Source organism: Anarrhichthys ocellatus, unplaced genomic scaffold (genome assembly GCF_004355925.1).
Source record: "Anarrhichthys ocellatus isolate YVR2014 unplaced genomic scaffold, GSC_Weel_1.0 scaffold30, whole genome shotgun sequence".
In the NCBI taxonomy this organism is placed as follows: Eukaryota; Metazoa; Chordata; class Actinopteri; order Perciformes; family Anarhichadidae; genus Anarrhichthys; species Anarrhichthys ocellatus.
Genome location: NW_022280060.1, coordinates 719,379 through 743,885, shown reverse-complemented (window position 1 = coordinate 743,885; position 24,507 = coordinate 719,379). Strand labels below are relative to the sequence as shown.

The 24,507-nt window shown below is 42.3% G+C and overlaps 1 protein-coding gene across 9 annotated transcripts in view; it reads left to right on the top strand.

The window, feature by feature from the left end:
* ttll7 (tubulin tyrosine ligase-like family, member 7) overlaps positions 1 to 24,507 on the top strand; it is a 68,538-nt gene that overhangs the window by 23,743 nt on the left and 20,288 nt on the right. For all 9 annotated transcript variants that reach the window (XM_031864205.1, XM_031864200.1, XM_031864198.1 and 6 more), the window contains 5 exons: positions 8,647 to 8,741; positions 10,772 to 10,919; positions 12,064 to 12,137; positions 15,000 to 15,135; positions 22,449 to 22,535. In XM_031864205.1, coding sequence (XP_031720065.1) covers positions 8,647 to 8,741; positions 10,772 to 10,919; positions 12,064 to 12,137; positions 15,000 to 15,135; positions 22,449 to 22,535 — 540 coding nt within the window. The remainder of the gene's footprint in view (positions 1 to 8,646; positions 8,742 to 10,771; positions 10,920 to 12,063; positions 12,138 to 14,999; positions 15,136 to 22,448; positions 22,536 to 24,507) is intronic.

Below are 24,507 nucleotides of genomic sequence, written 5' to 3'. Positions count from 1 at the left end.
AGTGTCAGTCTCTCCAAGTGTCAGTCACTCAGGAGATGGATTTCAGTTTAGAGTCCACTCCAGGATTTCTGTCTCACCGTTCTGATGTCAGCCTGTCAGTTAAAGCTTGACCTAAATCCTTTAGCCCAAAGTGGCTGCGCGCCTTTTCCCCCTCCTCTCCCACAAATTGACTCAAGGATGGGAAATGCCTCTGGGATAATTGTTTGTTTTTTCCCCCATCATGACATAATTACCTGCCTCTTTTTGTGTGGTTGAGCAGTTGTACTATATGACAAAAGGATGTACAAGAAAGAGCATGATGATGGTGTTCCTTTTGACTGCTAGTGCACTGTGATATTATGTATGTGTGTGTGTGTGTGTGTGTGTGAGACATGGCAAACAGCCGTGAATGCAGTTGTTCCACTCCAGCACTAATGATCCCCTCTGTGCTACTAGCAGCTCTCTATAACTCTCATCAATTAACATCCCACGCACACATACACACACACACATACACACGCACACACATATATACAACCCTGCTTCTCTTTCACGCAACATTTACAGCAACAATCATTTATATCCAAAAAACAGCTGATTAGTCAGGGGATGCTTGCAAGCATAGAGACCCCTTCTTAAATCCTCACTACGGATGCTGTCAAGCCTGAAAATAACTTTATTACCTCTTTTGTAGTCGACGTTCATTCCTATTCTGCAGGGACACAGTGTGGCCCATAGGCTGGTTGCCACAAACGGTACCCTATGGCAAGCCCTCAGGTCCAAATTAAAATTTTCAGCAGATCTTTTTGCAGCATTTTGCGGCAACACAAATGCATTTCACTGCATTTCAACATTTTTTATTTTATTTATTTTTTTATTTCTGTCACCCCCTTGAATCAGAAAACTTTAAAAATGGAATTGGAACACAATCTAGGTCTTAACAGGTTTGTTTTGAATTTGTGGACTTCAGCTCTCAGGTTTCCCTACGGGTGTCACTGTGAATTATGTGTGCCATGCCTCGTTGGGCCTTTACCCAGACTGCTGTTCCGACAATGTCTTCCTCTCTTACTCTTTAAAACGTCAAAGTTGGTTGTTGGACATGCAAACTCGCAGCCAGGAAATGAAAGTTCAACCTGTGTAAACTCCAAGTCAGTCAGATACCTGAAAGCTAAATGGTATCATATATAAGAAACTGTCAAATGACATTAATCCTGCCCTTTTGTATTTGTATTTTTGTCTGCCATTTTGTGTGTGTGTGTGTGTGTGTAGGAAGCTGGGGAGGGAAAAGCAACATGATTACCCCTCACATCCTCCAATTACACCTCTAGAAAGTAGCCACTGTTTTTTTTCAAGACAAGGTATTCAAAATAGTGCAACTCCAAACCCCTGTGATTAGAAGCGAGTCGTCGCCTCTATTTTGGCTTTGCAAGAAAACCTCTGTGCAAGATACAATACAGCGACTCTTTGTAAGCAGACACGCACAAAGAGAAATCATTGCAAATATACTGATAACGAATAGGGACACTCAAGAGGAACAACCCACAGACCAGCGCACACCTGCTAAATAGCTTGTCACAGGGGGGGGAAACAGAGAAAGCAGGAGTGATGCTTCTCAAACCGATGCCAGGCATCAAACGGGCACATTGTGCTCAGAGCAAGTATAGAAGGTGGAGAAGAGCAGGTAAAAAGAGAGAGACGGGCCTTTGTGTGATTCTTATCTTAATTCAGCAGAGTTTTCAACACAAGTTTTACCTCCTATTGACATTCAAAACATCAGCACTACATAGGCGCGCGCGCACACACACACACACACACGCACACACACACACTTGCTCAAATGGCGTAACCCGAGACGTTCACTTTCATTAAACCAGCCCAGACAGCATCTGTGTCTCGTATGGGAAAGGCGTTTCATTGAGCCGCGATCTTCTCACACACACAAGCACACACACACAAGCACACACACACACACACACACACACAAGCACACGCACACACACAGTCAGCTTACACTATGGTTTGTATTGTCAATGCCAAGGCTTTTGCTTTAAGAGCTTCATTGAGTGTTTTCTTTGTCTTTTGACAGCAAAATAATAAATAATAGCAAAACAAAAATACAATGGAAAACATAATAAATGCAGAAATAAATACACATTTAGTTTAGCTCAGGAACTGCCTCATGATAAGCGTTGCTCATAAATTCTGCTTGTATGTGGTGGTGTCTTAAAATTGGGGTACATGGGTCAAAGAAAACAGCAGTCACCTGAAAATCCAGTGTGTCATAAGGAGTGCATTTTACTCAATGGAAAATATAGCAACGGGACAGCACTGTCACCCCTGCACCCCCTTCCTCTCTCAAGTTTATCCAAGGCTCATGTGCTGTAAGCCGGCGTGACAAATAATGTCAAATGGAGTGAGGAAAAGGGGAAAAAAAATACTTGAGGTTTGGTGGGTGATGGACGAGGACAAGAAGAATACATACACACACACAAAAATATATTTTTTGAAAAAAAAAAAAAAAATAGAAGCTTATGCTAGTCAACTCAAAATAAGAAGAAACAAATGTTTGTAGTGAGCACGTATAATTACAAACGTGCCTGGTCTGTGAAAAGCTGTCTATCTAGTGTCAGGTACCAGCAGCTCAATGGCTGGTCGGCCTGCTCGTTAGGGCCACAGTCTGTGTGTGTGCGTGTGTGCGCGCGTGCGCGTGTGTGTGTGTCGGTGTGTGTGGACATTCTGATCTAACTCCAGCCTACAGCACGTCTTTTTATCCAGTCAGAGAGGCATGGAGGAATCCCGCTTAAAACACCAAAACAGGCCAAATTAGTATGAAACGGATTGAAGAGACGAGGAAGAAACCTCGTGTGCCAACTTTCACGGCGTTTTTCGTTCGGTACTGAGATGCCATCGGACACAGGAGTTTAGGCTGCTTGATTATTGATGGCTGCAACCTATCTACCATCTCCTCCTCCATCCATTTTCTTCTCTCCCCTCCTGCCCCCCCTTTAGGACGGCTTGTGCGGAGTGATTGGCAGCTAATGAGGCGGGCATGGTTTGGTCAACCGTGGCACTGGTTTGTTTGCGTCTCAGTGTGTTTGTGTGCGCGTGTGTGTGTGTGTGAATGGGCATTACGACAACAGACTGCAGCTGGACTGCTCCCCTAAGGGCGGTGATTCTTCACCCCTCCTCTCCCTCCCTTCCTTCACCCCTTCCTGAAACTTTCCTCTCTTTCTGTGCTTTGCCCCCAATTGTTTCAAGATGAGTTTGGTTTTGCCTCTCCGTCCTTCAGAGCCAACATAATCCAGACTTCCTTTTCTTTTGAGTGCAAGTGTATATGTGTGTGTGTGTGCGTGTTTGTGTTGGGGTGTGTTTGTGGGGAGTAATCTGCGCTGGCAAGTGTAAACAGATGCCACGGTACACACATACACGTAGAAACAAACACATGGATATAACTCTTACACATCTCCAACACACTGCAAATGAATTACAACGACTGAAAATACCGTTAATTTCCTCTGTGGAATAAATAGTGCCTCACACTTACGAAAGCTTTCAATTAAAATTCTGCTTCATCCGTGCAGAATTAGATGAAGATTTTATGTTCTAAAAGCTTTCCATGAAAGTGTAAAAGAGTAGCCGTTCAAAGTGTTTTCCTCAGAGTTTTAGAAGAAGGATTTAGAGGTTAGCCTGCCTTTCAGATATTTCCTCAGGAAATTTGAGAAGTGTTTTCTAACCCCTACAACAGCCGAGTCGAACATTATTGTGTATTCAGGGTGATTAAGGAGGAATTTACTTGCTACCCATGCTCTCCAAATTTCATCCCCTCATGATTGAATTTTCTAGTGTGAAAAATGATAGAGGAGAATACATACAGTTTGATGTACTCAATTATCTTTCAGAGTTTCTCTTGCACCCTTCCACCTTTCATTCTCCTTTTGCCTTTGATTAATCTTTTGCACTTAGTGGGCTTCATTCTTATTTAAATGTAGCTCTGAGGGGGCGTCTTTCTCCCTGCGATCCCTAGGTGGCAGTAGTTACCTACGAGCCACTCCTTGGCTTATACGAGGTTTATTAAAGAATAATTAGAATGATGTATGGGACTGTCTGTCTCTATCCACATCCATTTTCCCCCAACATGACTATTTCATGGAATAAGTATCAAATTAGGAGCGCACGGGCCTCGTATGTGGGGCAGTTGAAAAACACACCCCAACATTTAGTCATTTATCATCAGGCATGTACGGCAGCAGCAGTGACTGTGTGTGTGTGTGTGTGTGTGTGTTTGTGTGCATGCATGTGTTTGAGGGGGAAGTTATATATTGCATGTTTATGAGTGACATATGGAACTGTAGTGTGTGCGTGTGTGTGTGGTTGAGTGTATTAGAGACTATAAAGGGAGATATATACTCTTGCATATTTATGACTGACTGTCTGGAACCTGAGGTGTGTTTTGTTGTGATATTCTCGTATGTTTGTAAGTAGGTGTGCGTGTGCGGCTGCATAACTATGTCCACTTTTACCTTTCTGTGCTCCTTCAAAGCACCCTTTTCCTTTTTCGTGGCTGTGTCAGATTGTATCTCTGTGTGTCTTCAAAGAAAGAAAAAAAAAAAAAAAAAGCAACAAGAAAAGCAACACTCCCTGCACCCTGCCAGCCAGTCAGTCAGGCAGGTCAGGCCGACTGGTGGCTGAGCTAAGCGTTGGACCCGCTCACTCCCAGGACCTTTACCAGCAGCTCAGCATGCTCAGCTAGAGTTTCCCTGTGTTCGGCTGGACCAATAAAAACGCCACAAAAAGAACAAAACAGTGATTGATAAGACGGCTGAAACAAGAGAGTGACTTAACATGGCGGCCAGCTGTCTGTCTTTCTGTCGCTCTGCTACTCATGCTCTCCCTCCCTTGCCTCGCTCTCTCATTCCACCATTGTGCGGCAACAAACACTCCATTCTGACAGCGGTTGAACTGTGCCGATACCCTCGAGTGTGCGGGGCAGAATGGGAGGCTTGTCAAAGCAGTGGTTGTTTACACTCTGCCAGGAATAATAAGAGGGGGTCGTTTTTCTGAACCGATTAATCACGAGCAGCCCTTGCACTTGTCTGCCGAGTTTTCCAGACACAGAATGGATGTCGATGGGGGGAAGCAATTTGTTGTGGAAAGAAAGCAGCTGATTGTTGTTGATCCATTGCTGTTGCTATGTTATTAGGGTTGGTGTGACACAGCAGAGGGGCACATGCAAAAAACTGTTTGATGCCCACATTTTCAACAATGAGTGAGTAAGTATAATCGACAACGACGAATTGTTAGACAAGAGTCGGATTCTTAGTCAGTGTACGGACTGAGATTCAGTCGATTCTCTCTCGGTGAGCAGAATGGCCGATGGCTACATTGATAATAGTTTTGTGCTAGTTGCACTTCTCTGTATTGTAGGGCCTGCAATAAAGATCAGTAGACAGGCTTCAGTTCACAGACAATTCAAACCAAATGGATAATTTAAAAAAGAAATAATAAGCCCTCCCTCCTACAAGCTTTATTTGCCTTCATAAACACTGGCAGGTTACTTATGTGTCTCAGTCACACACCTCCAGGTGCAGAAAATAAAAGAGTAACATGTACTGTAATGGGTATGTTCATGATTTACTGCTCACCCTCTGTTCTTTGTATGTTTAACTGGGTGATCAGATGAGGATAAACCTGTCCTGTAAAGAATTACAGACTGATATGTTCTTCTCCTACATGTTTGGCCGAGTGATATTTGGGCTGCATTGATGCGATGCTGATGCTGAACCGAATCAAAGCACGAGTAAAAAGAAGTTTCTAATCTTTTCATCTGACATTTTTATTGAATGCGTCTTGGAGCAACCAAAGGCTCCTTTAAGACCCTGCCAGAGTCACTTAAGGAAATCAGAGTGGGGGTTTTGGGAGCCTGCAGGGGTTCATTAGGACCAGACGGGTCCAACTTCCTTTGCCAGAGAGGAAAAGAGCGAACACAGAAACACAGAGAGAGAATGAATAAGAAAGGTAACGACCAGAGCGTGAGCGATAGCAAGCGAAGGGAGGGAAATAAGTGACCAGACAGAAAACGGCTGGAGAGACAGGAAGAGAAACTAACCAGAAGAAGAAGGCGACTAGAGTAGAGTAGACGGAGAGAGAGGAAAGATTGAGGGAGAGCAAAGAGAGACAGCGAGTGCTGCGATGCCAGTCTACTCTGTGACAGCTTGACACCACAAATCGAACTAAGCAATGAAGACAAGTAACGAGACAACTGTCGCCAGGATCACTGCCAGTCTGGCTGTTACCTATAGGCTACGCTGCTCTAAAGCCATACTCTTTTCATTTGTGGCTGTCATATCAGGGAGTGCTCTAAATGAAAACAGACCTCTTCCCTCTTTTTCTTTTGTGATGTTTTTTTTTTTCCTGAGGTAAGGTACTGTAGGTTGAAGTGGAGCTCTGCCCTTCTCAGCACACTGAGGGATGTATGGTAGAGTTCATTATATTGAGTGAAAGAGTCCCTGTTCCTCTTTTCCTCTGTGCACTGGAAGACATTCATCCCCCCCCGCTTCCTTCTGATAAATGGTTGCCGTTTAGAAAAATTTGCATGTGGGTGCGCGCACACGCTTGTACAAACCCATGTCATACTGGTGCAGATTTAGCATCGGACTTTTTGTATTTGTGGATCTATCCTCTAAACTAGTCGAAGAGACTCGGGCAGTGTTGGCCCAACTCAGAGAAGGTTATACAGTTGCTTCAGGTTACCAAAGACAGCTACATCTCCGGATAAGTTTTCATATCCTTGGCATGCTCTTATTCACCTATGCTCAGCCTCGCACCGCTACATTTATTCAAACATGGAAGCCTCTTTGTCCAACCGTATTCATATCGTGGCAGTTTGGGGTTTAGGTGTCTGACTTGAGGACAATTTAGGAGTAGCCTTTTACGGCTGACTCAAATGAACAGTCGTTCAGTAGTTACCGCTCTCTTTTGGACTACTTGCCCTTCGGTTGGAAGCGCATTCAACCCTCTGGCTCTCTCAGTTCCTTGGACCCTGGTTGTGATGTAAATATTATCTCACAGCACTGTTCCCAAATCTGCCACACAGCAGTAAGCACCTTTGTGTCAGGATTAGTAATGGCTAGAACCGTAGAGGAACGGAAGAGAAAAAGAGATGGAGTTTTTGAGTGCTACCCCCGCAACCTTTGTGACTCTTTGCACATCTCTGTAAAGGGGCTTTGAGGTTTTGTTGCTGATTTTCGCCCAAATGTCTTTATGGTTCCAAATGGCCTGATGTTGCACACCAATCTGTTTTCTCATTTTCCCCTTTCAGTATTATTTACCCAAGTTCATGATTGGTTGATAGGATGGATCTATTACGTGCTCTAAAACCTACGATTGGCTCAATGTTGCTCTGTTTATGTAAATCTCCATCTGTGATTGGCTGCCGTGCTGCTTTTTACGAGTTCAACTGTATCCAACTGCTTTTTTTCGAAGGGAAGATAGGAACGGGACGAATAATGTCTCACTCCAACTGCAGATTACGGCTACTGATAAGGATGAATTTCCAGCTACAGCACTATTAGCAGTGATTTTTCTTTGATTGAAAAGGATCTTTAATTTTCACCAACGGATGCAGCCATGCTGGGTTATAGAACGGGAGTTCTATAACCCAGCATGGGAGACGGCAAGTTTCAGTCAGTATGGCTATTACAAATCTAATGACATCAAAAGGTGCCAACCATACTGATGTTCCCACATGAAAAAATAGGGAAAAAAATGAAGTTTGAACGACGTTTGGAGGAGACCTAACTTATCTCAACAATCAAGGTTTATTAGCCTGAGCCAGCCTTTCGGAGGCCATCTGTTGCGTTGTCATTTTGAAGTCACCTCTTAGGAAGACACCATTTCAATTGCGGTTGCCAGTTCATTCACCCTCCCTCCGCACTTTGTCAAAAAGACAGAGGGAACATACAAAGAGTAAAAAGGGAAGAATTTATTTGTTGTGTCAGGTATAATAACTGATATCTGAATACCTTGCACCATCGCTGGTGTTTGTTAAGAAAGCTAAGCTGCTCTTGAATTTTTCCCCGGGTGATACTGGCTTTTGTACCTTAAATCACAGGTGGCTTATTCTGTTCTCGCTCAGTTGACTCCCTCTGAGCTATCTCAATTGCATATGATGGGACTGAGCCGAGAGCTGGTAATTCACTGATGCTCACAAAGAGATTGTTGGTGGCAGTGGTACGGATTGGTCTCACAGTGCCTGGCATACTTAAGTTACAGAGTCATGGACTGCTTCCTGTGGTTGACAGAAAAGGGCAGGGTCACTAATCTAGTGACAGCTTAACTTACACAATCTGTTCATATGCATGCTGTCATACACACATAGGCTCTTATTCATGCACAAGCATACACACATCAGTGTCAGACAAGATTCATGTCCAGACAAAGACTAAGAGTTCCAAAGTGTCCTTCAGAAAGACAAAACTCTCCCTTTCCATCGCTTTCCTCTCTCTTCTTATTGCGGGAACAGATGTCTTTTTTCCAAACATGCCCTAAATCCACTCCTGTAATTGCATGGCATTTCTGTCTTCTGAGTTGAGAAGGAGGAGGAGGAAAAAAAACGAGATGAAGTAGGAAAATATTCTTTGAATGTTTCTCTCCTCTCCTCTCTGGCAGATCAATCGAGCGCCGAGCTTTGGGACCGATCAGAAGATTGATTACGACGTGAAGAAAGGGGTGCTGCTAAATGCTTTCAAACTCCTCAACATTCGGTACGGTTCTCCACCATGGTCCTACACACACATGCACATGCTTGTTGATGGACACACGTGAATTGCATTCAGGGGCCCCATTAAGTTCCATGTGCAGAGGCAGACAAAGCTTACGACAAATTTTAATTTACAGGGCTCTGAATGTTTCAAGATTTCAATCGATTCTTTCAGGTTTCTTTATTTGGCAACCCTGAAAACTTTGGAATTACTTTGATGCTCGGCACAGTGCGGCCTTCATCTCGTTTCTTTTTCAATCGGATGACACCGTAGTGACATTTGTGAAATTTGTGTATTGGTGCTGCTGTAGTAGATACAAAGACAGACCAAGGTACAAAGCTATGCTACTACTGTGCGCATTGTGCACCCTTTAATCGGACATGCTGTGTGTGTGTGTGTGTGTGTATGTGTGACAGAAACAGGATAGCAGTAAGTTCTGCTATCTGTATTTCAGAGTCTACATTTACCCCCTGCTCTGTGTATTTACATAAACTTACTGTGTTACTCTTACTTTGCGGATGTATTTGTTTGCCTGTGTACAGTAGGTTATGCACACGGTCGTTCTTGTTGTGTAATGTATTTTTTGTATATGTAGTGTGTGTGTTTGCGTGTGTGTGTGTGTTTGCTGGCATGCTTTTCTGTCCCCTGGCTACAGTGAGCCTGTCCATTGATTGATCATCGTACACCAGACCTCTGGATCTCTGCTCTCTTTTTTACTTTCTCTCTTTGTGCTTGTCCCCCTATTACTGCTCTAAATATAGTCTCAACTCGACGAGTCACACACATGCACCAATGCAGCACACACACACACACACACAGATCAGTTGATCAATTACATGCAGCATCGTAGATCTACTTTGGCCGAGTGTGGTGCGGGGTGCAGCCATCCCACATAGAAACTCACTCTCCTTCCTCCAGCCCTGCTTCAGTCAACACAAAAACAAATCTCTTATCAAAATGATTTGTTTCATGGCTGATGTTTACTGTGTTCCCACAGATTAAAAGGGGAGATTTTGATTATTTCATGATGAATAAATCGTAGGAGGCCTGGAATGGCAGCGGGGAGGTATTTCCACTGGACAAACTGCTTATGTTCATGCTGGAGTGAATGAGGGCTTTGTTCTACCTCACTCACTTTTCCCTTATATAGTAATGGCTTTGCTTCCCAAAAGGGAGGGAGGGGTTGGTGGTGTGTAGAGGTAGGGTCGGCTCTCAACTCTGCTCACAACACCAACTGTATCAACGGGGGATCAATTCAGACCCGGCCGGGCATGGACATTGATAAACCTCAGCCCCCCAACGGCACTCAATATCCAATTTAAAGGGCCAGCGATTGACTAAAATGAATTGCCCTTTCTCCAGACCGCAATGGCCCACTTGTTCAGAATTAGCTGTCTGGTCCTGTTCATCCTGTGGTTGTCACTTTGTTTGTGCCGTGGCTCTGTCTTTATCTCTGTGTCGTTGAATGTTTCGTGAGGGATTTTTCTATTTGTTTAACTACCACAATGATGTGAAAAGGCAAATTCAGGCTCGTCCATCAGTTAAGGATGATACCTGCATGCTGTTAAACTTCTTCATTGTTTACAGCATTCATGAACACTGTTTGTCTGCAGATGACATCTGTTTTAACTGAGATGCAGTGATAATTCGAAAGGACTATCACAGTATGCTGTTACAAAATAGTAATGAGAATGGTAAAGAGAACTTGAGCAGATTAAGACAATGAAATTTCAGTAATGGTGCATTTGTTTCTCAACAGCAGCTAAACCTGCGATAGAAAAAGAATTGAAGATTCAAATAATTATTGATAAACGGAAATATGCTGTTTCAATTTGCGTTCTTCCGTACTTACACTTGCTATTTTGAGTGCATAAGTATCAAGTATCTAAATTGAGACACAGTCGTCAAAGCTTCAATGGCAAAACAGCAAAAACACGCTTTAACTGTAACTGTATTCTTAATGGTGCTGCCCTCTTTCCTTATGCTTTAAATGTGCATCCTTTTGACGCTGTACTTGTTCTACGTTGATCCAGAGCCAGTGATAAGAAACGCAACCTAGCCCAGCAAAAGGCAGAGGCTCAGCGACGGCTCTATGGACACGGCTCCATGAAGAAACTCTCGGCTGCCTCCTCAGACTGGGAGAAACAACGTCACACGCTGGAGCGTAGGAGAGAAGAGCTGGTAAGTCACGAGCAGATTATTAAACTATAGCATTAGCTTTAAACCTCTCCGAAAAGATTTGCTGAGCTAGGCTGTACTTGACTTTTATACATTTACACATATTCCGTCCTGCGATCGGCCTCGTAAAAACATAATTCTCTCAGTTGGCAACTGGCCAACGTCTGTGGAGCATCTGGGATGCTATAATCACTTGCACAAGGTGGTGCATCTTGACTAAGGTCAATGGAGTTAAGAGTAAAACTCATTCATTTCCCCACACAGACTTTCACAACCAAACTGGGAACTGAAACAGTGGCTGTGCAGGCATACTTCCTGAGCTTTTTAGGCCACACCAACATGAGCACAAACGGTTGTTCGGCTTAAGCAATTCAGGAGCAGGTGCTCATCAGAGATGTGTTCAGAGACATTTAGTTTACACGTCGATCAGTTAGTAAAAAAAATAAATTAGAAATTCTTATTTTGTAGGAGGTGTCCACTTCAGTAAACAACCCAACAATACATGCGTGTTTGTGGCATGAACCTTTCTCAGGATCAGAAAAGATAAGAAAAGCCTGAGCAGAAACTTTCACTTACCTCTTACTTAATGTCAAAGTTTTCTGAGACAAGCATACCATTTAATTAGTTTCTCTTTGAAATGAAGGAGTCGGGGGAGCTTTTTTGAGAAAAGTGGCAGCTACTAGTACTTTAGGCCTCCCGCGCTCTTTGATTAGCCTTTTGATCAGCCACGGCAGTAATCAGTAGGAATAAGGAAAGGTGGCGCACAGGCACTATTTTAAAAAGAGGACTACCTCATGGTTGAGTGCTGTTATGGCTGAAGTGCAAGATTGGGATCAGGTCTGTTGAAGGCACATATCGCTCAGAGCTCAATGATACTGCATTACCCGTATTGAAGTCAGTCCCTCCTCTCTGCTTTATGCTAAATTGGCCGACTGAGCTACACAATTATACCCACCTTACATATCAATTGGAGAATAGATGGAAAAATGCCTCTTAATTATGAGGTATTGTTGGGTACTTTTTTCTAATTTTTCTCCTTTTTATTACTTTATTCTTTCTTTATCTCAAATAGAAGGTAAGTGGAGGTTACAGTGACTTTCACCTGAGAGATGAAGTAATTTTCCTTCGGGTTTTCTCCTATTTCTAGAAAGAGCGACTGGCACAGGTCCGCAAGCAGATCTCTAGGGAGGAGCATGAAAAGCAACATCTGGGGAACTACAGGTAAGGGAGAGGCAAACAGCCTCCCTTCAGGAACTCCACCCACTATACCGGTACCAGTACATTTATGGGGTCATCTGCATAGTGCTACACTCTCAGGAGAAAAAAAGAATGCTGCTGCAGAGAGAACAAACACAAGAGAACACCCAATGTTTTGAGAACACTAGGGGGAAGAATTAAGACAGAGGGAATATGTAAAAGTGAAAGGAAATCAGAGGCAGTGTGTTATGTCTAGGTCCCAACTGTTACTCCTCTATTCACACTGTTTTCAGGGTTTCAGAAATTCAAATGGGCATGTATACTTTGCCTGCCTACTGCAAGCCATTCTCCACCTCCACTTTCCACCACACTTCTACTCTTTTCTCCTCTAACTCCAGCTGGGACTTTAGAAAACATTGAGCGTGTCCATTCTTAACAGTCACCTCACAGATGGAGCACATCCATCTTAGAGCATGACTCAGCAACACAAAGTTCTGATATGCCGCTTATCCCTTCCAAAATAGTTAACCCTCGTCACTCCCTCAGTTTCTCTTCCGACCTTTATCTCTTTATCCAACATGTACACGCGTGCAACTTTTCAAGTTCTCGATTTTCTTTCTCTCTCTCTCTCCCAGACACACACGCCTACACAATTGGCTCACACACACACACTTGCCCTTCTCGCTGTCTGCCCAAGTGTAAGTGACTTCTTGACTCATCACTTGACTGAATGGATAGTCAGAATACTGATCCCAGCCTGCATGAAGTGCTGTCACCTCCTTCTTCTTTTCAGACACGCAGCCAGACAGTCAATCAGACAGGCTGAGGTCTGTCTGGAGCACCCCTAATAAAAACCTCTTAGCATTCAAATGGTGTCCCAGCGCTGCACTGGAGTCTGATTAACACACTGCTTCTCATTAGATGAGTTTGGGTAATGAACTTACTTATATTCTGCTATTAGATGAACTTGCATCAGTTACAGACAAGCCAGGACCCCATGGCATCAGAAGGAAACCCAGCTGGTTGATGCTATTGTTGATGTTCATTTAACATCATTTACACAGTTGGAATAGGGAGGCTTGAGAGACACCGCTGACCGAAAATAAAGATAGATTTAAACTGATGTAAATGGAATATGACTTCTTTTATATGTCTATAGCCCAGTTGGGATGAACATGAACATTTTAGATAAAAATACTGCAGGGTCACCCTCAAATAAAATGTCCTTATGTTCAGAGATGGAGGGTGCCAAAAAGAGGGAGCAGTTAACACCCACTATTACAGTTGTTTCAGTCAAGTGATTTATGTTGCTCATTGAGGATTGAAAAGTTCTGGCTCTTTTCATATATATTATGATTTAAATACAGTTTATCCCCCTGTTATGAAGAGACTTTTTTTTCCCACATTTCTCAGATAGTCCCTCAAGAGGAAGAAAATAATCTGGTCCATGTACCTTAAAGGTGGTTAAAAAGTGTGGCAGTGACAAAATCTCATATATATACAATAGTGCCAAAGGAAGGTAATAAAGTGATAAGTTCATCTCAGGTTTCTCTACATTCAGGAGTTGCTTGATTTGAACTACATTAACGAAAGTAATGCATAGAATTGGGTCAACTTCTCAACAATATGGAAATCATGTACCCAGAACAGCTTCTCTGCAAAAAGTTGTTAAATGGCAGATGGGGTGCAGTAAAAGTTTTAATGGTGAATTCGTGCAATGTTAAACTTTACTTGGCATTGCACTTCCACTAAAATGTACAACTGCCAATATTTGTGACTAGCTTAATCTGTATTTAAAAGATAGAGTAGAAAATGTCATGGTGCTGTATAAACTTTACAGTCCACTTTATGTATTTGTGTTTAAAAAAAACTCCCTCTAACTTAAATACGCTGTTGATTCAAACGCCAAAGTCAGGAGGAGTCTGGCTCTAAATGTCTGCAAAGGCGCCAAACTATGTCCTTGCTTTTACACTCCACACTGGCCAGTGCTTATTAAAACTCTGCCATTGTTTTGATTTGATGGCTAAAGCGATGACATGGGGAGAGTTTTCAGATGTACTATGAGGAAAACCAGCCAGAGGTTTATACATTTTCTAAATCCCTTCAGGCCTAAGATAAACACTGAGCATTGTTAAAACTAAGCAGAGCTATGAAGGTGTCTATTGAAGTGCACATCACGATGAGTGTGTATGCGTGTGTACTGTATGTGTGTGAAACAGTTGTGCATTAATGCATTACTCAATGTGAAAAGACTGGTGTGAAGTTTGCAGTTTCTTGCCTCAAGGTCTACATTAATACTTCTTCACCTTTCTTTTGTCCCTCCATCATTTCACACCTCTTATTGAAATACTTATAATTCTACCCGCCTGTGTTTCCCCTCCTGCTTGCTATCTTTTTGTCCATCTACCACGCTCACCTGCTGTGCCTCGACCTCTCTTCGCCTCACTCCATCCACTCCTCCCTCTTCTTTCATCAATCTCTCCCTCTCTTAAACTTTGTATTCCTTTTCTATTTCTTTCTTGCTCCTTTCCTTCATATTTCTGTCTCTCAAACAACCTACTTCCTCCACTCTTTTATTACCCGTCTTTTTATCCGTCATGGCTCCCTCCCTCCCAATTCTGTCACCACTCCTCCTCTCACCTCATATCCCTCTTTCTCTGAACCCCAATCCCCCTCGTCTCCTTCTTTCTCTCCACCCCATCACTCCCACCCTCTCCTTTGTGAACCCAACCTCTGTTTTCTCTATTTCATCATTTCTTCTCTCACCCTTCTCATCCCCTTTCTCGCTGCACTGATGACCCTCCTTCTTCGCCTTTTCTTTCTCCCTCTTTCCCCACTTCTCCCCCATTCTCCTTGCTTTTCTCTCTCTGTCTCTGCGGCCTACAGACGTATTTACCCCCCAGACGACAAGCTGCTGTTGGAGAAGTATGAAAGCCTGCTCTCGGCCGCCTTTCAGACCTTCCTCGCCGGGCGAGCTGCCTCACTTCAAAAGGAAATGAATAATCCTCTGAAACGAATGAAGGCACGTACGTCAGTGGCAGACTGTGAGACGCACACACACGCAAACATCATATAAACCTGCATAGACCCACACACAAACATATACACACAATATGCAGACACTTGTGGAGAAGCGCATTCTAAAGAAAAGAAACACACATGCATTTCTATTAAGATTCTGCCCACAGAGACAAGAAAGGATGCGCAAATAATGCGGAAAGTGTGCCGCAGTCCTTCAGATTTGTTAGAACGTCTGACAGTATGTCCTTCTCTATCTGCCTCGGTTTCCCGCTGTCATTCAGTCACTTTCTCCACAAATATTTATTGTGCTGTGAACATGAGCTTTTAAACGCAAATCAAATCCCACAAAACAATGTAATTTTGGTTTCTTTACCGTCAGACACTCTTGAGTTTCCCTTGTCTTCCCTTGTCTTTCTCTATCCTCCTGTCAAAGTTAGCTTTGAAAAGGCTTCAAGGTTGATTTCAGTAGTTGTCCATATCCTGAGTGCATTTTCCTACATGTTGTTTATTCATTAAGATTCACACATTTAAACATATATATGAGAACAAACTAATACATGCACATGTTTGCATTGGGGTAGAAGTATTTGTATGCATGTAAATGCCTCTTTGGTCCAGAACAGATGGAGCTAAACCTTGAAAGTAAAGAAATGAAGGGACTTTGCAAATGAGAGAAGTTGATTTCCATTCCACACAACTTTAGCAGAGCGAGGGGGAGTATGGAGTGAAATCTCAAAATGGTCTACATTGATCAACAAATTAAAAATAAGATTTACAAATGTGTACAAAGATTTGTGCATAATTTGGGGCATTCACAAATGTGTGTTTCAATCCACACACAAATTCCAAGCATAAAAAGTTCATATCATATGAAAAGTAACGTTATAGACTCCTCAATTTGTAATATTTTAACTCTAGTTTACCAAACACGAGATCAGGTAAACTGTAAATCTGTATGTAATATTTAGATTTGCTTGTGGAGTTTTGATACTATTCTCCAGCTCAACACAGATCTACAAAACGCATGCTCAATCAATTAAACAAAGACACAGAGGAAGGCATTGTGGGATAATACAACACATGGAGGGAAGATGCATTGATGAGTAGTAAAGATACAGATGAACCAAAAAAACATACTTCTTTTTACAACAAAATAATAACAGTGAATACTGAATATGGATTCTTTATTTTTTTATAGTCGTATCGACGTTACAAATTCATATCAAAGCACTCGGAGGAGATGTAATATGCAACTATTGCAACTTTTATAGAAACAACCCCACCTTAACAGCAACTAGCCCCTCAAAGTTATTGTCTGTCAGAGAATCTCTGCAGATAATTTTTATAGAGACGTCAATCAAAGATCAGGCGGACTGGTACAACAGGCCGAGGTAAGTTTAATTAAGTCAACACAAAGAGATGTGGCTCTTGTTCAAAGTAGGAAAGGAGAGAGATAACAAGAACAAAGGACGCTCGAGAATTTGCTATCTAATAACATGATCATGAGTGACAACTGGACTGCCCTTATTAATGGACAGAGTGGGAGATACTAATCTTGGCAATTTTTGGAAAAGAAAGGGTGTTTCTGAATTTGAATATGATTTTCAGCAGACCAGGGAAGAATAAAACTTGATTTGAGGTACTTTTCTTTACAGACTTCAGATGGGGTTGTTTGTGCTCCTCAGCTTTGCTTTTTGTGTCGTCATTGTTGTTGATTTCAGTGCCCACAGATAGTGGAGACAGGGTTTAGCTAATTTATAGCTAGTTAGTTTGAGTGCGATTGTTGCCAATTCAAGTTGTTCAAGTACCAGTCGTTGTTTTGCCTTTATCATTTATCTGCTTACAAAGCAAGACATCCTCTTAACATGTCAGGAAATTATCTATCCAATGTTTGCATTAGATAGCTAACGAATTTTTGCCTAAATATAACCGTTTTAAACTTTGTAGATAAACCTATCCTTCTTAAGGTTTCTACCTTAACAACAATTGATGATTGTGTGATAAACCAAAGCCTTCAACGATGTGCACCAGTCACAGTGCTTTGGCCTACAACCCTGGTGGGATCAATAATCCGTCATAACCTGACGTGCGTGTTTGGATAGTTGTTCCTGGGGCCAGAGGTCATTTGTCAACATATCGGTTAAGTCTGACGGACATTGTACCCGCAAGACTCATGTTTGATGCGTTTGTGGTTTCACAGGGCCATGAATTGAAAAATGTCATGGATTGTCACACTATCAAAGAAAATAAAACGTGTGTTGCTACAGACAGCACACCACCCACTGGTGATGCTGGTTTCTACAGGGTTTGCATCACTCTTCTCCCCACTTTCATTACTGTTAGGTTGACAGGTATGCATCAACTTGTTTCTGTTGTTAGCTATCCGTGTTTTCCCGCCCGCTCAGCTGATTTATTCCCATTCTTTCATTTTTCTCACATGGACACTGAAAATAAAACATAAAAATGCACTCTGCCAATATAATAAAATATCAGAAGTACACAAACTGCAAGTGTTGTGTGGGAGCACTTCACACTCAGAGGTGTGAATCTTCACTGGCCTCACAATAGGATTTGATTACGATTCACCTACACATATTAAAGGGTTCTTAAAGCATCTCAATATATTGCATCCTCAACATTCTATATTAATGCAGATGGCTACTTTTTCGTCAATTAATAAAGGCAGTGAGAAAAATCCGAATTACTTTTTTAGTAAATGCTTCAAAAATCAGTCTATAACTGTCTATAATGTAAAAAGCTGCATCTGTGTGACCCACCTGTAGTGCATTACTAGTGTGTTGTAATGTACATACGGTTTTCACATAGCAGCTCTAAGACAGGCTCTTCCTGAACGCCTATGGCATTCTACACTGCATGAATTAGCCTAGCAGAATTTAGTTAGTAAGTTAGTATGTTACTTTGTCTTACTCAAAGTTGACTTAGTTTAGGACAGAACAACACTGCAGTTCAATTTCTGCCTGCACACACATTTTTTTTCGGCCTCACATTGTTGAAACAGAGCATATAATATTGGTGGAGACAGCAACAAGATAGCGGACTGCCGAGTGTGTCTCTCAGCTCCGTGCACACAAAGCTTCGCTCTCGGTAAAATACAGAGGTCAAAGGAGAGGAGAGAAAGAGGACAGAGGAGAGACTCAAGCCTGTCAGTAAATGACAGCAAAACGCAGTAAAGGCTGTCACTGAGCTGAAATGAAATCAAATACCCCCGCTGCGGACAGCTCAAAATTGACTTCCAGTAGTTGATAGTGAAGAGGAAAATAGGATGAAAACATGAGCTGCATATGGGCGGCTGATTAATTTACACGTCAGGCAGAATTAACAACACATCATTGAGGCTAAATACCTGAACCCAGGACCAGCAAGTACAGCCCGTTGTCGCTCCCAAATCATCAAATACGGAATCTTGGTCAGTGGCCCTTCACATTAAAGAATGACACTCCATGTGACCGAATTTATGGCAGGAGTAAAGGAAGAAGTCAGATGACGTGGTATAAAGAGCGACGGAGGAGGACGTGGTGTAGATACGTATCCTAGCCTACTTAACAAAGTAGCAAACATAATTACTTTAACCCAGACCACAATCTTTACCTAAACCTAACCATGTAGTTTTAATTCCTAAATATATAGTATCATCCAATGTACTGCATTTGATCCTGCAGTTCCAGTTCAACCAGTGCCACCTACAGGCAAGAACAGTTATTGTAGCAGTTTCGAGCTGCCACCTGTATACATGAAATGATAGTCGAAACTGTATTTTTACAGCTGCTGTTTGTTATGTAAGAATCTTTAAAAAATCGGAACATATTTTCGACTCAACAGTGAGAGTAGAAGAGTCTCTGCAAAGCGTATCCTCCATGCTTTGAAGAACAAATGAGAGGGGTCCTCGGGTTTTTTTTTTTATTTGTCTAAAAGAATAATCCCAATTTTACCTAGAATGTTTCTTCTGGCTCAGGGGTATGTTTTTTATTTGAAGATGGAGGAAGTAAATCCCTTACCACGATGAGACGTCATCTGTCAAACAGCCAAGAAATATGAAGTCAGAGAATGTCATGGTAGAAGCTGCCAGCAATAGAGAAAAATCACTGTTTATTAATAAAAATGGATACAAATACAAAAGCTCTCTGGACAGGACTACCCACTTGGTCATGCGGTGCCAAAGAAATACTTTGTTTGGACAATACAGTTTATGTATACAGAGATTGTTGGCGATAGCAAAGTACTGTAACAGGCACCTATACATATTATCTGGGCTAACACACACAGAGGGTTTAAAAAATTTAATTTGTAAAGTGATCATTCAATTTCATAATCTATGAAAGTTAGGAAACACTTATCAGTGACTGTACAGCCAGTGATTGCTGAATAAGAGCTCTCCTCAATCATTTGATGTAGACTCCCTGGGTTATAAAATAGTTTTACTAAAGTGAAAGTACGTAACTTTCAGTTAACTGTGTAATGTTGTGCTTTTCTTCCATGTTGTAAAACATCAAAACCTCCATGTAATCTGCTTTGGAGCAGTTTAACAAGGTAATAGGCCTCCAGTGATTTTTAAAGCACGGTGGACGAGGAAGCTTTCACCGCGTGAAAGGTTATTGAGTTTATTGAAGTAAAAATGCCTCTAGTTTTAATTTGTCAATTCCCGCTTGTTACATACAATGTCTTTTCAAAATAAACCTAATAAATTATGAAATACTTCAGAATCAACATAAATACCCCCAACTAACTCACTCAGTATTGAAATGTTGACTCTCCTTTTTATGTTTTCTTCATTTCTTTTTCTGAACAGCTTAAAATATGAAGAATTAACACCTCTATATCTGACACTATATCTCAACTGTCTGATCAGACTGCGACCCAACCCTGTTCAGGCTGACTCATTTACAAGTTCACACCATTATGCACATAAACACTTGCATAGCCACATAAAGGTATACATAAACTAAAAAGACACACAACAGAAAGGCATCATTTAGAAAAAGTCAAAAGCTAAAAAAAACGTATCTGAGCCCATGGATGAGTATTTAATACTTCCAGACGTGGAAGTATGCCACTGTACACATACAGTTGTGTGAAAAAGTGTTTGCCCCCTTCCTGATTTCTTAATTTTTTGCATGTTTGTCACACTTAAATGTTTCAGATCGTCAAACAAATTTAAATATTAGACAAAGATAACACAAGTAAACACAAAATGCAGTTTTTAAATGAAGGTTTTTATTATTAAGGGGGAAAAAAATCCAAACCTACATGGCCCTGTGTGAAAAAGTGATTGCCCCCCCCCCCCCTGTTAAAACATAAATTAACTGTGGTTTATCACATCTTTGGAAAGCTGAGTTCAATTTAGCCACACCCAGGCCTGATTACTGCCACACCTGTTCTCAATCAAGAAATCACTTAAATAGGACCTGCCTGACAAAGTGAGCTAGACCAAAAGATCCTCAAAAGCTAGACATCATGCTGCGATCCAAAGAAATTCAGGAACAAATGAGAAACAAAGTAATTGCGATCTATCAGTCTGGAAAAGGTTACAAAGCCATTTCTAAAGCTTTGGGACTCCAGCGAACCACAGTCAGAGCCATTATCCACAAATGGCGAAAACATGGAACAGTGGTGAACCTTCCCAGGAATGGCCGGCCGACCAAAATTACCCCAAGAGCGCAGCGACGACTCATCCAAGAGGTCACAAAAGACCCCAGAACAACATCCAAAGAACTGCAGGCCTCACTTGCCTCAATTAAGGTCAGTGTTCATGACTCCACCATAAGAAAGAGACTGGGCAAAAGTGGTCTGCATGGCAGAGTTTCAAGACGAAAACCACTGCTGAGCAAAAAGAACATAAAGGCTCGTCTCAGTTTTGCCAGAAAACATCTTGATGATCCCCAAGACTTTTGGGAAAATACTCTGTGGACTGACGAGACAAAAGTTGAACTTTTTGGAAGGTGTATGTCCCATTACATCTGGCGTAAAAGTAACATGGCATTTCAGAAAAGGAACATCATACCAACAGTAAAATATGGTGTTGGTAGTGTGATGGTCTGGGGCTGTTTTGCTGCTTCAGGACCTGGAAGACTTGCTGTGGTCAATGGAACCATGAATTCTGCTGTCTACCAAAAAATCCTGCAGGAGAATGTCCAGCCATCTGTTCGTGACCTCAAGTTGAAGCGCACTTGGGTTCTGCAGCAGGACAATGATCCAAAACACACCAGCAAGTCCACCTCTGAATGGCTTAAGAAAAACAAAATGAAGACTTTGGAGTGGCCTAGTCAAAGTCCCGACCTGAATCCGATTGAGATGCTGTGGGGCTTAAAAAGGCGGTTCATGCTCGAAAACCCTCCAATGTGGCTGAATTACAACAATTCTGCAAAGATGCGTGGGCCAAAATTCCTCTACAGCGCTGTAAAAGACTCATTGCCAGTTATCGCAAACGCTTGATTGCAGTTGTTGCTGCTAAGGGTGGCCCAACCAGTTATTAGGTTTAGGGGGCAATCACTTTTTCACACAGGGCCATGTAGGTTTGGATTTTTTTTCCCCTTAATAATAAAAACCTTCATTTAAAACCTGCATTTTGTGTTTACTTGTGTTATCTTTGTCTAATATTTAAATTTGTTTGATGATCTGAAACATTTAAGTGTGACAAACATGCAAAAAAATAAGAAATCAGGAAGGGGGCAAACACTTTTTCACACAAATGTATGTACACACACACACACACCGATGTTCGTGCACCAACACACCAACACAAAGAGCCAGAGCACTGCGACCTTTTCAAGAACCTCAGAAAGCTGCTTGATGGCTAATCTGAGAGAAAGCAATCACTTTTCTACTGTATTTGAGCGTTGAGTGGGAGCTTTTGATGTCCCGAGCCGTGAAGCAACATTAATCACCTTTGCTTGTATTTCAGCTATGGCCAAATGGCCAAGGCCCCAGCATTCTGGCCGTGACGCTGCCTTTTTCCAAATTCACCCTCTAAGTGCTGCCAAATAGCAATGCTTGTGCAGCCAGGGCCTTTTTTCTAACCCCCAGATAAGGTGCACATGCCTGTTAAGTCAAACTTTTTCAACCTTCCCTCTTTTTTGATAATTAAAGTTTCTTAATTCCTCACAAGTCATTTTGACTTCAAAGTAATTAGAGTTATAAAACATCAAAGAATTTAGATTATCAGTGTATTATCCAGATTTAACTACCTTGTTAGTCTTTGCTGATGCTTGATATTCTACAGGAAGTTCTTCATGTAACATAAATCATAACCTTTGGCGTATTCTCATCCACCTTGTGTTTTCGGTGTGTGTTGTGTAGGAGGAGGACATCTTGGATCTGCTGGAGCAATGCGAGCTGGACGACGAGAAGCTGATGGGCAAATCCTCCAGGCAACGAGGCCCTAAGGTGGGTGAGAGTGAGAGAGAGGTAGGGAGACACAGACACCAAGAGGGAGGAGGGAGAATAAGGGCCACATGCCTCAAGGGAACTACGAAAAAGTGCAAAGGAGAGTGTCAGAGCGAGAAAAAGAGAGAGGGACGGGGTAGGCAGGTAGGCAGATGCCTGAAGCTAACGCCCACAGAAAGCATATAGGACGTCATTCTTAAAAATAAAGAGGGGGGTCGCGGGTTAGGTGAGAAAGAGAAGAATCAGAAAAAAGGCCCAAAGAAAAGATCCAACTCCCCTAGGGGACAGCTGTCAGGCGGTCTCTCGCGCTCTCAATGTGCTATCTTTCTTTCTGTCTATCTCCCTCTCTTTCCCTCTCTCCCTCTGTCACATACACCTCTACGCCCCCTCGATTTCCCACGACAGCACATTACTCCCTCCATCACCTTGCTTCACTCCCCTCCCTTCACCTCTTCATCCCTATTCTCTCTCTCTCTCTTTCTCTGCACATCTACATCCATCCCTCACTCGAGGGCTAAATTGGCTGGAACACTCAAAGAGTGTGTTAGGGACTCGACAGCGCAGCATTAGAGAGGCCTTAGCTGGAATGAGGACTTGTTCTGACACAATCACTGTTGTCCAAATTAATTTGGACCCCGTCAGTTTCGATGTTGCCGAGTGTGCTGAGAGAGACATTGAGAGCGGGGGGAAAGAAAGAGCTGTGACGGATAGATTCGCTCCTTGGGGTGTAGCGCTCGCAAGCCATCTGGTGAAACCGAACCAGCGAGTGTGCGAAAGCTTGAAGAGAGGAGTGAAGCAAAGGGATTAGAGGGAGGATTTTGAGGGAAGGAATGGTCGCTAAGGTTTGCTTTTGCTGAGGAAATGTTCAGACGTGGAGGACAAGTGGTAGAGAGCAAGGAAGGCAGGAAGGGAATTGGTGAAAGGAGGGAGAGCTAGCAAGTGCCTCAAAGTTTTCCTTCTCCTGTTATTTAGTTATTTCTAATATTGGCTTTTTGAGTCCTACTTTTGTAATTATGATATTCACCGTATAACATTTGTTTCTCGCGGTGTCCTCAGGTGACCATTTAGCTTGAATATACCCAATCGCTCCCACTCCGTCATCCAAAGTTTCTCTCTGTCTGTCTCCTCGTCTGTTCAGTGTCTGGCTTTCTCTTGCTCGCTTGTGTTTATCCACTGTGTTCCTGTCTCCTTTTCTCCCTCCAATCATATGTTCATTGTCCTTTTCTCTCTCTCTCTTTCTCCCTGTGCTCATTTCCGTTCTCCCCGTCTATTCAATGCCTCATCTCTGCTCCAATACTCGGATTCACCTTGTACTCCTCTTTATTTCGCTCCCCATCAATCTGATGTTCCCATCTTCACTTTTATTCTCCTCTCATGTATTTAATCTCTCTGTCTCGGTCCTCCTCTATCAGTCACCCGCACAGCTATCCAGCGGTGACTGTGTAAGCCCTGTGATCACTTCCTGCCCATTAATTTGGGTGGCCTGACAGCACTGCCCGAGCTAACCGTTGAATAACAGATGTATAAATGCTTTATTAATGCTATCAGTATCTCCCCTTCCAGGATGTGAAATAGACAAGGCTCAACTTAATGAACTCCTGACTAAAAAAAAAAATGTGTTTGCGTTTTAGGGCGAAGTAGATCATCATTTCACATGTGCAGAAGTCAGCCACTTGTGCTTGACTGAGATTAAAAGTTTTGGTTTTCATCAAGACGCAACCAGAGTTTCAGAATGAAAGGCTAAGTAGACTTACAGTTTCTTGTTGTATCAGTCATGCAAAACATTCAATATATAAAGAAACTTCTACTTATTTTTAACTTTCACATATCGACCAATCAGGTCAAATTTGTTTAAGGTGCCATTCATACTGACAGCCGGGCTTAAAAAGGATGTGTAATTGTGCATCTGTGCATAATGAGTCTGCAAGCAAATATACACTCGTGTGGGCACGTGGGCTAGACGAGTCACCAG